Source organism: Wyeomyia smithii, chromosome 2 (genome assembly GCF_029784165.1).
Source record: "Wyeomyia smithii strain HCP4-BCI-WySm-NY-G18 chromosome 2, ASM2978416v1, whole genome shotgun sequence".
NCBI classification, from domain to species: domain Eukaryota; kingdom Metazoa; phylum Arthropoda; class Insecta; order Diptera; family Culicidae; genus Wyeomyia; species Wyeomyia smithii.
The window spans coordinates 31,767,031-31,780,449 of record NC_073695.1 but is presented as its reverse complement, the minus strand read 5'-3'; the positions used below and the strand labels follow the sequence as shown (position 1 = coordinate 31,780,449).

Below are 13,419 nucleotides of genomic sequence, written 5' to 3'. Positions count from 1 at the left end.
ATTTTCAAAAAACTAAAACTATTATAAATACTTTATTTTTCCCACCGACTTTTAATGAATAATTTCTTTTCAATGGCAGCAAAGTTATAAGCATTTGAAATCTTTCTTTTCGATGTTACAGTTTCATATTCATTGTCAAAATGCGCAAAAAACGGGTCTTTAGCGGACAAGAAAATTCATTAAAAACAACTAAGGAGTCAATGTATGAGCCATTTTTTATTTTGCGTTAAATACTGAATGTCTAGTTTTTTTTTTATGTATATTTGTTTGAAATAACTCCAACAATGGATACAAAACATGAAAATGAAAGTAACATTTCGAATCTTATTGTTGAATCTAATTGTTGGTTATCATTTAATGCCCCTGACATCAGTCTTACGCTTATTTAGCAGCGGATTTCCCCGGAGTTGTTTGCTACTACTGTGCTCGATTGCGGAATTTCAAAGATGACTAGAACAAGATACCTGACTTCCAGTTTTTCATACATTTTGCCCACGACATCTTAACAACGATTAGTGCTGCCATCTGACGACTTAAATTCGCATAAAACTATGGTTATTAGCAAAATCGATTTATCGTGTAAAATCCGCCAGATGAAAATGAAAACTAGATGGCAGCACCATTGAAGGATATTGAAAACCAGATGGCAGGACCATACAAGGATATTGAAAAAAATTGCTTCACCTTTTGCCACTTTCAATGATGGTGATCGGCGATAAAATCGGCGGTAAACATTCGAACTTTTTCAGCGTGTGAGTCAACTTCGTCTCTCAGTCGGTTCTAACATTTATCGTACGATATGCCAGTCCGAGTGAACCAATTCGGAGATTCGCTGAGATAATTCATTCTCTCTCAGAGATGGAATTTCCAATAGCTCTACAAACCGACGATTCACTCTTCGCTGATAGAATCCAAGTGTCAAAACAAAAGGGGAGAATCGCGAGACGATAATTATCGGAAAAGAGAAGCGATTGCGATCGCTTGAACAATTATCCCCCTTTCTTTCCGACTCGCAAGTGTTGACAGTGAAATAGGTTTTTCATCGTTTGGCCGATATCAAAGTTTTTCTTAAACAAGCAAAAAACCTGCACAAATTTTGGAAAAAAATCCGCAAATATAAATAGATTCGAAAAAAGCTTGCAAGCTATGCACAAAAGAAAGAAATCTGCATTTCACAGACAATTCTGTACATCTGGTATCCCTGTTTTGTGCTGCCTTTTAGTTGGTCTAACGCTTGCAGGTTTTTCTCTCTCTGAGTTTTTGGTTTGCGATACAATTTTACGATTATCGGGACACTCTCACTCACAAGGTGATTCAAACCAAAAATTTTCGTTCCACGGCCCTATCGGATCGGGAGACGATAATGAATTAGCTATTGAAACCGATGAGTGAATCGAGAAAGCGTATGAACAAGCGACGATAAACTCGCGTACAGTTAACAAGCTATAAAGTTCACGGAGTATTCTTTCGGCAGTTTATTTGTCACAGAAGTTCTCTTCTCGAGAGACGATACAAAACATCGCGTATTATGCGTGATCAGAATCCAATAGGATTCTCTCATGATAATTCTCTGATACGATTTTAACCATCCTTGGCCACCTTGTCGTCATCAACTAATTACCTGTATACGAATTAGTACGACTTTCGTTCACGCACAGCGACAATCGTGTTCGCTGCATACTGCAAGAGTCAGGCATCTTGTACTAGTTATCTTCGGGAATTTGTAACAAAAAATAACATTTTGACGTAGGACTACGTCTTTGTTTTCTATACTAGATTACACTTTGTGAAATTGGAAATGAAATTGGCAAATGTCGCGTCAGATTTCAAACGATTATAGCGAGAGAACGACTTAATGCATCTTAGTCATTTATATGTCGGTGGATAGATAAAATGTGTAACAATTTTCTGATATAATGTTCAACATTGTTGCTTTACTGCTTAATAGTGGAAAAAGGTAAAAAGTTCCAAGGTCAAGCTTTCCCATATATTTCCCTCGTAACATGGACGAAATAAATTCCACTGCCTACATGTTTTGACTCAACAAAGTATTTTGGTTTGTTCCTATTTCTCCAAGCTGTGTGGCCACGCCTTAATGGCAAAAATCTACGCTGAACTCGATACAAAAGACTGCGTGTAGAAAATTCAGCTTCAGTCTAGTTTTTCACAATAGGGAATGGGGTATAGCTGTTAGAGGTACGCGGCATTGAAAAACGAGAGCTGCATACGAGTCAACTTCCGGTTACCGCGGAGCATGTTACCTTTATTTTGCATACGGCAGCAACAGTTACCATCGTATGCTGTAGGATAGTTTATGGAATCGGTTCTTTTCAGAGATGAGAGTTATGAGAATTTTCGCAACTACTGCTAGTGTAAAATTTTCATGTATTCATGCATCGTTAGTTTCATAATAACGACCACCAAATAAAAACGGTAGTGTTGCCTATGAACAGTTTATCGCAGCATATAATGTATACATTTAGTCCTACGTCACCATTTCATACAACCTCTGAGGCTGTATACCTTGTAGTATTTTGTTAACTTTACGTGCTAGATCTATGAAACTAGTTATAGCGTTTCACTGCATAAAATACGATATTCTTGACATCGACAGAGCTGGTAGCGACTGAGTGACTCGAAAATAACAACTTTATAGAGCAAATGGCTGATGAAAGAGACCAAAAAGAACTCGAAAGAGAATGAGTATCAGAATTGCATCATAAATTCAAAACGATGATTTAAACGAGAAATGGAAAACGATACCATTCTAGATAAAAAAGGGACTTGAACATCTTTCGTTGAAAAAAAAGAGAGTAGCTTGAAAATTGATACCAAGACTTTAAAAAGATTCCTGCTACCAGCCCTAATTCTACATAGTTTTATGAGAAAGTCTTTAATCTTTGGGACAACACTCTACGTTTGGTTTGTGTGCTTAGTTGTATCATCTGACACCGGTTCTTTAAGCTAGGAGGTGTATGAGATCCTGCCATGGAAGACAACGCAGAACTTTCGTTTTTGGTATCGAGCCTTGACTGGTATGGTAACGACACTGGTGCAGCATACTCCAAGAGGCTGCAAATCAAAAAGCAATAGTGTTTTTAGATATCTTCGAAGTCAGGGGTATTCCGTCTAATAAAACAGTAAAATGTTGTGGGTTGCGAAACCGACAGAATGAAATGATGTTGCATTTATTCACGATAACTTCCATACCGTTTACTAAGCACCAATACAATAAGTTACCTACATCACGCTGCAGAGCATCACGGTCAGAGGCTGATGAAATAGTGCATGAAATTTTAAAGTCGTCGACAAACAATAATTTCTGGGAAGCAATGCAGTAGCAAATATCACTTACAAACAGTACGAAGAGTAGCGGTCCTAATATGCTGCCTTGGGGTACACCAGAAGTTATAGGAAAGCAATAGGATGGACTTCCTAGAACATTGACACAAGTCGGTCGACCCGTCAGATATGGAAACAACCAATTTCAGAGTGACCACTCAAGGCAGTTTTCGATTTCCCGCTTTTTCCCGGTTATATTTCCTAAATTTCCCGGTGTTTTTAATTTTTAAAATATTAGGAAAACATCAATAATTTTCGCTCCATCTTACAAGTTTTCAAATGACATCAATTTTATATCATGCATTTAGCGTTGAAATACGAACTATTTGATCTATTTTATATATTATTAAAAATGAAAATCACTTCCCAATTTAAAATTTTGAAGACAGAATGCTGCAATTGCGGTTCTATTTTTTGTTTCTCAAAGGACATTTTAATTTGAATGTCCTAGATTTTTTACTTTTTGTAGAGCAACACTTTTGTTTTCGATATTAAAAAAATCTGTTAAACCTTTATACAAATAGCTGTTTAATAGACATTTCTTCAACAAAATTCAATCAAAAGGGCGAACAAAGAATAAAAAAAATCTACATGATCTTTCCACATTTCTGCGAAAAACTGAATGTAAAAAATTTTGAACCTAACAGAGTTTTAATTTTTTTATTACTATTATTACTAACGGATTTTTAAAGATATTTTTTGAGTTTCCGAACTGTGTCTTCCTAGTAGATTGGCCACTCTGCAATTGGTTATCCATTCGGGTAGACTTTTCTCAACATCTAGCATGTGCGGAACCTTTGGTAAAGTCGATACATATTGTATCTACTTATTGGCGTTTTTCCATGTGTTTTAAAATCTTAGTCACATAATACATGAGGTTGGAGACTGTCGATCGCACAGTGGGGAATCGCTGGCCATCAGCCAAAAATTTTTTTTTCGTTAGCTGTTTCATAATATTTTTTCTTTATTGCTATAATATTCAAGTGTCTAAATCCAAAATTTGGGCGCAATATCATGAAATCTGAATTTTTTATGACTTTTCAAAGCTTGGTGAACTGACGTTTTTTGTCTTTTTTTTTTTTTTTGAAAAAATGTACATTACTTTGAAACGCTCTGTAGCTTCAATGATAGCTTGGATTTTTTTGACGTCAAAGGAAAAGTTGTTGCAAATATTGTGCAAAACAAATCCTTTTCATTAGATATTGTAAAATTTGGTCATAGTAGGCCTGACACTAGAAACAATTCGCACTCGTTTGCATACAAAAGTAAAGCACACATTTTGCATTATGAGAAGAAAACAAAGAGCAGTCGTCGCCCTCCGCATCTTTTCGTATTCATTAACAACGTTTTGTGATTTCAGTGTCTTGGTTTTCAAATTTATAAATTCGTTGAATTTTATTATGGAGGCTTCAACTTTAGCGGCACCACCTAACTCAATGTCTAGTAAGTTGTTAATTCATGGTGTTATACATGTACATATTTAAATGTCCTCTTTCAATCATAGAAACCGGATTAAGAAGATAACATATATATGAAACAATGAAACATCGAAAATTACTAGAAGAAATGAAAATTGCAGCGAAAGACATTTTTACTGCTAATAAGTATAATGAACTTCAAATTTTCTGGAAACAATTCAACACGAGATTTTAGCGATCACAGCGAAAGATGATGATGCTGATTTTTTCAATTTTTAATTAGTTTGTATTACTTGTTTTTTTAGTTTATTAAAAAATATATATATTTAGGCAAAATTTGTTTAGTTCGAGGGGTCGTCCATAAATTAAGTATTTTTTTTTTTCAATGGGGAGGACGCCCGGTGGCACTACTTGTGGTCAAAGAGCATATAATTCTATAAAAAAGGAAAAAAGTGTCAAAAAAGTTATAAAAATTGGATTTCGTGCTTTATGGACGGCCCAAACTAAAAATGGATGCCAAATTCGTGTTCAGCGCCCCAACATTATGTAAATACCAAGTTTTTGTCGCATTTATCGACACTTGTTTTTGCTTGGCCAGCCTTTGTATGGAGTCGCCCCACTGTGGATCGTTTTCAAGAATCCATGTTGATAGTCAGTAATAATGTGACAAACAGCTGAGCATAACAAGCAGTGAACAAATTTCTTTAAGACCTTTGAAATACTGTTTAAACCAACCCCGGAATGTGGAAAATATCTCGACCTTTTGTCTGCCGCTAACATAACGAATGGCAGGAACTATGTGAAAAAGTGTTTGCAAAAAAAGTTGTTAAAAACATAACAATCGTACAGTCTTTTGGCCCGATCATGTTTCCTATCATTACTTGCAGGATGCGCTAGAGTGGTATGGAACAAACAGTGTCACATATGTACCAAAGGAGATGAATCCATCAAACTGCCCTGATTCTCACCCAATCGAAACTTTCTGGATTTTGACGAGGGCGGAGCCAAGGAAACATATGAAACAAGCGGACAATTTCCGAAAAATCAAGAAACATTGGCTGAAAATGGTAAAACTGGTCGGAGGCACTGAGTGTTGTTAAGAAAAAGTTAGAGAACTCGCGTACCGTACCAAAAATAATACAAATTTAATTCAGATGGGAAAGAAAACATTATTATCAAGCTTACTTGAAAACAAAATGTTCAACAAACTCCTATTTATTTTGTTTTATTTAAAAATGAAAGTGTATTTATAATTTCCGGAACAGTTCAAAAGACAGTTTCGTGAACTAGACTAAGCACTAAGATAACACAAAAGTGCGTGAGTGATTGGTTGGTAATTAGTTCAAAATATTTGAGACGCTAATTTTTTAACTTTTAATTACACAGTGCAACAATTTTTTTGCATTGGCTTCTATGTATGATTTTTTGATGAAGTTTGATGCGAAAATAAATTTCCCGGAGTTTGAACATATTTCAACTTAAGGGGCGAAAATGGCGTCATTTTGAATTTTCGAGAAACCGGTAATTTTTGAGGTTTTTTCGACGCCATTTTGTTTTAAGATCATATATCAAAATTCCAAGAGTTTGTCCACATATTAACATCTTTTTACCCATCTTTAAAAAAAAACAGATCTTAAATCGGACAAAAACTGAGCTCAAAACGGTGATTCTACGAAACCGGTTTTGGCATAGTTTTAGTATATTTCATCTTATTTTGAGTAAAAAAGTCTCAGAAATCGAATGGTAGGTGTCTGATCTATGTAAAATGTCAGCAGATAAACCTACTTTTGTATTTTGGGGGAATTGGGGCAAAATCTACATTTTGCTGATTTGACTACCACTTTAAGATATTAGCGAATTACGCGAATTAATGCTCAGAAATAAACGATATTATTTTGCTTTGTGAAATATACCAAAACTATGCCAAAACCGGTTTCGTAGAATCACCGTTTTGAGCTCAGGTTTTGTCCGATTTAAGATCTGTTTTTTTTTTCAAAAGATGGGTGGAAAGATGCTAATATGTGGACAAACTCTTGGAATTTTGATATTTGGTCTTAAAACAAAATGGCGTCGAAAAAACCTCAAAAATTACCGGTTTCTCAAAAATTCAAAATGGCGCCATTGTTGCCCCTTAAGTTAAAATATGTTCAAACTCGGGGAAATTTAGTTTTGCATAGAAATACACAAAAAAATTATATATAAAAGCCAAGGCAGAAAAAAAGTCAATTTTTGTTGCACTGTGTTATTTTCGAAAAAAAAATCGAACACTTTGACCTGAATGACCCACATTCTTTTCAAGATTCGAGGTAAACTCGTTTTGTGCTAAGCGATAGTTAAACAGTTTGTCAAAATGATGTCTCTATGGTATATGCGTTGATGTCTTGATGTAAAAATATATTTTTGTGCAATACAAATGACGTGATTTTTCAAAATGTATGTTATACGGTTAGCAATTTATATTTATTATAGATGGTTAGCGACTCATATTTCAGTTATGTTATTAAACCAAGTAACATTTTCATTTATAACAACATTAATATCGATAAAAAATATTTCAGAACCCTCAACGATGAAGCAAATATCAATGGCACAACACTTAATTCGCCATTCATTCAACTAAGCCAAGACAGACGCACACACTTCTCATCAAAGCCATCATCAATTTCCTAGCGACTTTCGTACGTTCGGCAACAAATGACAAAAAAAATTGCAACCTTTTTCTTTAGTCGATTTCCATCGGTTCCTTCTCATTCCCCGGTTGCTGACCAGGCTGACCAAGCACAGCCCTCTAAGGGTGGTGGTGGGTACCGTTTCCCATTAGCTGCTCCTCTCCCTTCTCCTCTGTGGGCATTCCGGTAAAACCAAATCTAATTTCACATTCTGGTCACGTATCCATCCCGCCCGACCTGAGTAAGTGTCCGAGCGGCCAAAACCGCCAACTGTCACCACTACTATAAGAAATGCCACCAAACTTCCAGTACGAAACATGGTGTCATTAACCTTGGCAAAAATCATCCGAGTTTCATCGCTTTTTTTTTTGGCTCAGTAATGGATCCGTTACCCAAGTGACTAAGCTGTGATCGTTAATTTCAGGAGCTTCCAAAATCAATGAGACATTTTGCTTACGGAAGTCAACCGGACGTAAATCGAAATTTCATCAAAAATTTATTAAGTTGAAGTTTATCAGTTGACTTTACTGTCACATTGATGATCACGGTTTGGAAACTGTCTCTTCTAATCCATGGCTTAAGTTCACGAAATCGGTCCCAGCAGCGATGAGAGTGAACGAAAAAAGTAAAAAAAAAAATAGAACGCACGTTGACTGGCTGCATCAGTCAGCAGAGGAAGAACCTTATTGAAACACATGTGCGTTTTCTAAACAGAAAACAGTCGCTTCCGGTCTGCGCTGAGCTCTCCTTCCCCCCTCTGCCGCACCTCATCTTTGTTTTCCATTTCTCCGACCGTACGGCCGTACGTTTCATTCACTCCTGCCTGAGTTTTGGTATTTGGTCTATATTCACAACCCAACACCGATGACGCTATATGCTCGTTTGCCTTAAATCCCGGGGGTTGTCTGTTTGAACTGTAAACTGAACTGAAATATGAGCTGTTTGTATTTCGGCCGGGCGGACGTTGAACTGGCAACCCTGCCTGCGCTGCGCCGTGTACTAGAGGCGGTGGCTACGAAAAATTTCGCGAGAATTAGTAGCAATCGTTTGGGAAAGTGTCAAACTGCTTTCAACAGTTTGAACTGAAGAAAAAAGAAAAATGGCTTTAAAATTTCATTGAACTTTAACACTATTCCTCATGTGAAGAATGGTTAATAAGAGTTAATAAAAATATTTGAACAGCTCAGTGTGAAGCGTCTAGCTCTAGAGAGCTGTACCACAATAAGAGTGAGCGAGAGAGACGAAATTCCTTCGGAACAAGTGGCTGCCAGAACGGTAACGACAAACGGGTCTGCAAAGCAAATACACACACACCACCGCAAGTCGGAGAAACGCCAAAAAGTGTGTGATGTTGTGTGCGTGAGCTACTCAATGGGTGCCGTGAGCGCTGCTGTGTATGTATTGACGATGGATTGTTTACTCTGAGTACAGCGAACCAAGTTGCGATTGGTTCGATTCAAAATTGACACTACATTGCTCTCGCTCTTTCTCCCGTGTGCAGACTGGTGTTCACTTTCAACACAATCGGTCACTCAATTGGGCCACTCACTCACACACTCGCTTCTTAACCCTCCTGTGCATCATACACAACATTAAGTAGAAATAAGCTATCAAATATGCGGGGACTGCAAGTGTGTGTGCGGTACTCAAACTAAACGAAGAATAATAAGAGGATGATCCACCATCAGTAAGAAGAAAACTCCGGTGCTGCTGCTGCTGCTGCGACAGCTATGAAGAAGCAAACCATCAACGAGACACAAAAAAGAGGAAAAGACATGTCATTAGGCTTGTTGGCAAATAGGCGACTGACTGCTATTAGATTGGGTTTTTCGCCAAATTATTATGATGTATTTCTATAAGAATCAAGTTGCGCAATTTTTCTAGGCTGAAACTAATAGTATGAACCAGACAACAGGATGAGTTAGCAGTGAAAAGTGAAATTTTGTTGATTTACGCCAATCAAAAGGGCAAATTCAATCATATTTTTTTGTTTTTCGACTGGGAACTTCAGCATTAGAACAGTCACCAAAATTACCGTGGAAGGGCTCTCTCAGTTTTCCCGCTTCAAGAACGAAACTTGCCCTATTGGTGCGCTTGTGGCTTGTTTTGATCATCCATATAGCCTGATAGAAGCTTTTGCCCACAAACACGGCAGAGGGAACGGCTCCCTCGTTCACAGCTCAGCGCCACTGGTCAGCTCTATTCTTGTATCTCTTTTATCGATAGACGTGCGATGTCTTCTCCAATATCTTATCCACCGGAGCACAGCCAACGGCAACCCAAAGAAGCTCGCAACGCGCCGTGTGCGCCTCTGTGCGAAGAAACAACGAAGGCCGGAGAGGCTACTTGTGTATAAGGCGTATATTTTGCTTTTCCCTATGTCTTCGTCGCTGGTGTGTGCCAGCCCTGCACTCCCTCCGTCAGCATCAACGCCACCACCAGCACCAGGCACCGTGTCCAAAAGCAACGGCGGCAGCATCATTCAGTAGTGCCTCCTTAGTCCAGGCGAGCGAGACTGGCAAGGGCACGACGACGATTGCCAAGGCAGGAGAATGAGGAGGCAAAGATTCCATTCGCGACAAGCAGGGCCCCTCAGGCTTGGATCTGCTCTTCTTCTCCTTCCGAAAGGCGAATATGAAGATCCGAAACAAACAAAACCAAATCGAGCGAGCTTTCATCGAAAAATACTCGCGCGCACATACATTCAGCCTGCCTTTTCGACTAAGGACAAGCGTAGAGGCCATGTCAAGACAGGAATGATGGGATAGGTGGCAGGAAGAACGCGGGACAGCGAAGGCTGAACGTTATAAGAAAAATATCTTTGTTAGGGCGTTTCTTTCCCACGCTACTTTCTCCGTCATCATCGTCGTCTTATAGCCCAAGAAGTCGTCGGGACTCGGGTGACCGATGATGGCGATTACGGTGGTGTTGGTGACGCGGTAACGGAACGGAAGAGCTCTGCCATCATCGCCGAGAGCCTGAGCGTTCGAGGTCGACTCGACCGGTGTCGTCGTTGTCGCAAGGCACGCTTCCCGGTTCTGTAAGGCTCTCTCATGCTTTCTGATACGATTGGCGCGGGAGAAGTAGGAATTTGAACAAGTTTTCCTATTTTATTTCTTGGCCATGATCAATATTTTAAGAGGCTATTAGGATGTGGTCGAACAGCAGAAAAAAGCTTCACTTCGACGGTGGGAAAATCAACGCTTCAGGAAACTGGAACACCAATAAAGCAACGTTATCCTGTAACCCTCTTTACGGGGTGTTCCTGGGTGGCCTTCGCTACAGAAGTAGGCGCTGTGTGCGCTGGTGGGTGCGTTGTGAGTGTAAACAATTATTAAAATTTATTCCTATCATGGACACTGCCATCACACAGCGCCACCGTCGCACTTAGTCAAGGCTAAACTGCGTAACGCAGCCTGACTGTGTGTGTATTCGTCTTCAAATTTTGGATCAGTTTGCAGCCTGTTATCAGTGTGTGTGCCGAGTGACAGTCGGTCTCGGTTCCCGGAAGTGAGCCAAATATCGTCGAAAGACGAGACACGCCATACGCGCAACCAGGCAGGCAGGGAGAATGTGTTAAATGTCTCCGCACGCTTGTACGTATCCGAATATCATACATTCACGCACGCACGAACGCATCGACGAGGATGGATGAAACCTGACATCCTGGAGCACACGAAACGTACTCTCTTACCTTGTTCTGTCAAGATTAGAGTCGAAAACCTAGTATCTCACAGGGATTCCTAGTCCGAATGCTAGATTCACAATAATTCATCCAAGAAAAAAACGTCATTCGCTTATATTGTAAGCTTGATTCAGATGCTTTCTAACGCACCGTCATTCTTCTCGTCTGCTGCTAATCCGTTATGTCCGACCAACGATGATCACGAATCGTATTTTCAACAGCTCATTCTTTTTTCCATGAAAAAAGAACTACCAATTCTTCTCTAAGCACATGTGTGACTGCACTAGTGGCTTATACGTAGATCTAGCGGTTAAATTCCTAATTCATTTTGACTTTGATAGTTTCTTCCTCTCGAACTTTAAGAATATACGATAAATTGCTGTCCTAGTCGTAGCCAAGAAAAACACAATGCTGTTCCCATGATTGTGCGCGAAAACGGGGAAAGTACTAGCAGTAGGTTTTACTTGCCGTCATAAAGTTTGATGACAATTCCACGGCAAAAAGCTTCTCAGCTTGCCTCGAGGTTTGATGCTGATCTAACAAATCAGTCTCCATATGTTCAAGTCCCGATTTGGAAAACAGCCATGGCCAGCAAAATTGTACTGTCTTGTACGTATACAATTGGACACGAAGTCTATGTCTAATATACATAGAAAAGTCAACTTTCGATTGCGGAATATAGCACCTTTTGGCAACTGACACTTAGGTACAGACGTCTGAAGCTATCGGATCTGAAAAACTATCCGCTGGACAAAGTATGCATGAAACACCAGGACTCTTGCAGATATGGTTGGCGTCATGACATATAAATCCATATTTTAGAGTACGGAACCTCAAAATCTACCAAATATTTGACAATAAACCGAAACTTGCCAGTTTTTTGTTCGTGCTGTCTTGCAAAAAGATCAGGTCACATTTATCACCAAATTTCACTTCAGGAATTGTGGCCGATGAAACGAAACAATAACCAGATTGTGGTCCGACTTTTAAGTGGTCTATCAGTATTTATGCACATTACTTCAATTCCGTCTCAACTTGTTAACGCATAGGTCAGTTTTGCCTATTGACTGCAGCTGGTTATCGCGTTTCGCGTTCAAAAATAAGAAGTTCATGGAAAAGCTATCCGAAGTGCGATAATGCGTGTTTTCCACTGCCTACTGGGGTGCTGCCGCTGCTAGAAGGCGATAGGATAAACACATGGCGCTCGGATGAGTGGTTCCCATTTGCACTGGCTGCACGGGTCGTGAAATTTTGCGATTTTTTTTACGTCTTCGCGATCCCCAGCAGCTCCCTCTTTCGGGACGATACACTGATAACACAATTCCCACGCAACAGCAGAGGAAAGAAAAAAAAGGGTGTCTCCCATGCTAATTTTGCACACATTCTTTCTCGCTCAGTAATACCCCGCCGCCACTCTCATCACTACTCACAAGAAAAACGAGAAGAAAAAAGTAATCGTGTGCTCCTATTGGTAGAGCTCCCCGGTGCTTTTTGGTTTGGGGGCTGATGATATACGTAGTCTGTTCTAGACTGTGTTTCGAGGGATGAAATCGAGAAGATGGCACAAGCTCTTGCACAACAGCGACGGCACGGCGGCGTACAGAAATTGAAGAAGAGCACCAGCAATCAGCAGCAACAGCAGCGGCACAAGTTCGGACTCTCTGATTTGAACAAAATGGCGGCTCGTGTAAACAACTACTATCTCACACCCGAAAATAAAAACATTTTTTTTCCTGACGTGCACTTGACTTGCTTGCGTTAGGTTCTTCCCCAAAAACGACCCAAGGGCCCCCAAAAGGGGTCATCTGATGCGAACAGGCACTGCTTATTGTGTATTGTATTCTTTTTTATTTTTCATTCACACTGGCCAAACATCACAGGTTCTGTTTTAGAGCATGTTGGAGTTAAGTAAAAACACTCTGATATTTTTTTTCTATCACTGTAACTATAATCATAGCACATTATTTCGGCAGCACCACTCAGGGTGGGCCGTAGAAAGCCAAGGCTCCGTTTGAGAAAAAAGCCCTACACCATCGGAACGGTCTAACGAGTGAGCGCGCGCACACGCACAGGGGTGAGGGTGTTCCGTCAGAAGGCACACAGAAAGGGTTGAATACACTAAATGTAGTATACTGTATAACAAAATCAATTTACTAACCGATGATCGAAGGGTCAACACTTGATAGTAGCAACATTTCAGCCGGATCAGCCAGATTCATAACATGCTGCTCATCTTTTGAGAATCACAACTCAGCGATTAAGGGCCACACACGCAGCCTACTCCAAGAGCTGCGAAATTCATCCC

General features: G+C 39.6%; 1 protein-coding gene across 3 annotated transcripts in view; it reads right to left on the bottom strand.

Moving 5' to 3' along the window:
- The window catches only part of LOC129726150 (serine/threonine-protein phosphatase 4 regulatory subunit 1-like), a 345,895-nt gene that overhangs the window by 97,404 nt on the left and 235,072 nt on the right, over positions 1-13,419 (bottom strand). Inside the window, exon 1 of one of the 3 annotated variants that reach the window (XM_055682838.1) lies at positions 12,824-12,934. The exons of the other annotated variants lie outside the window; for them this stretch is intronic. Coding sequence (XP_055538813.1) covers positions 12,824-12,919 — 96 coding nt within the window. The 5' untranslated portion in view covers positions 12,920-12,934. Of the gene's footprint in view, positions 1-12,823; positions 12,935-13,419 lie in introns of those variants that run through there. 3 annotated transcript variants of the gene reach the window in all.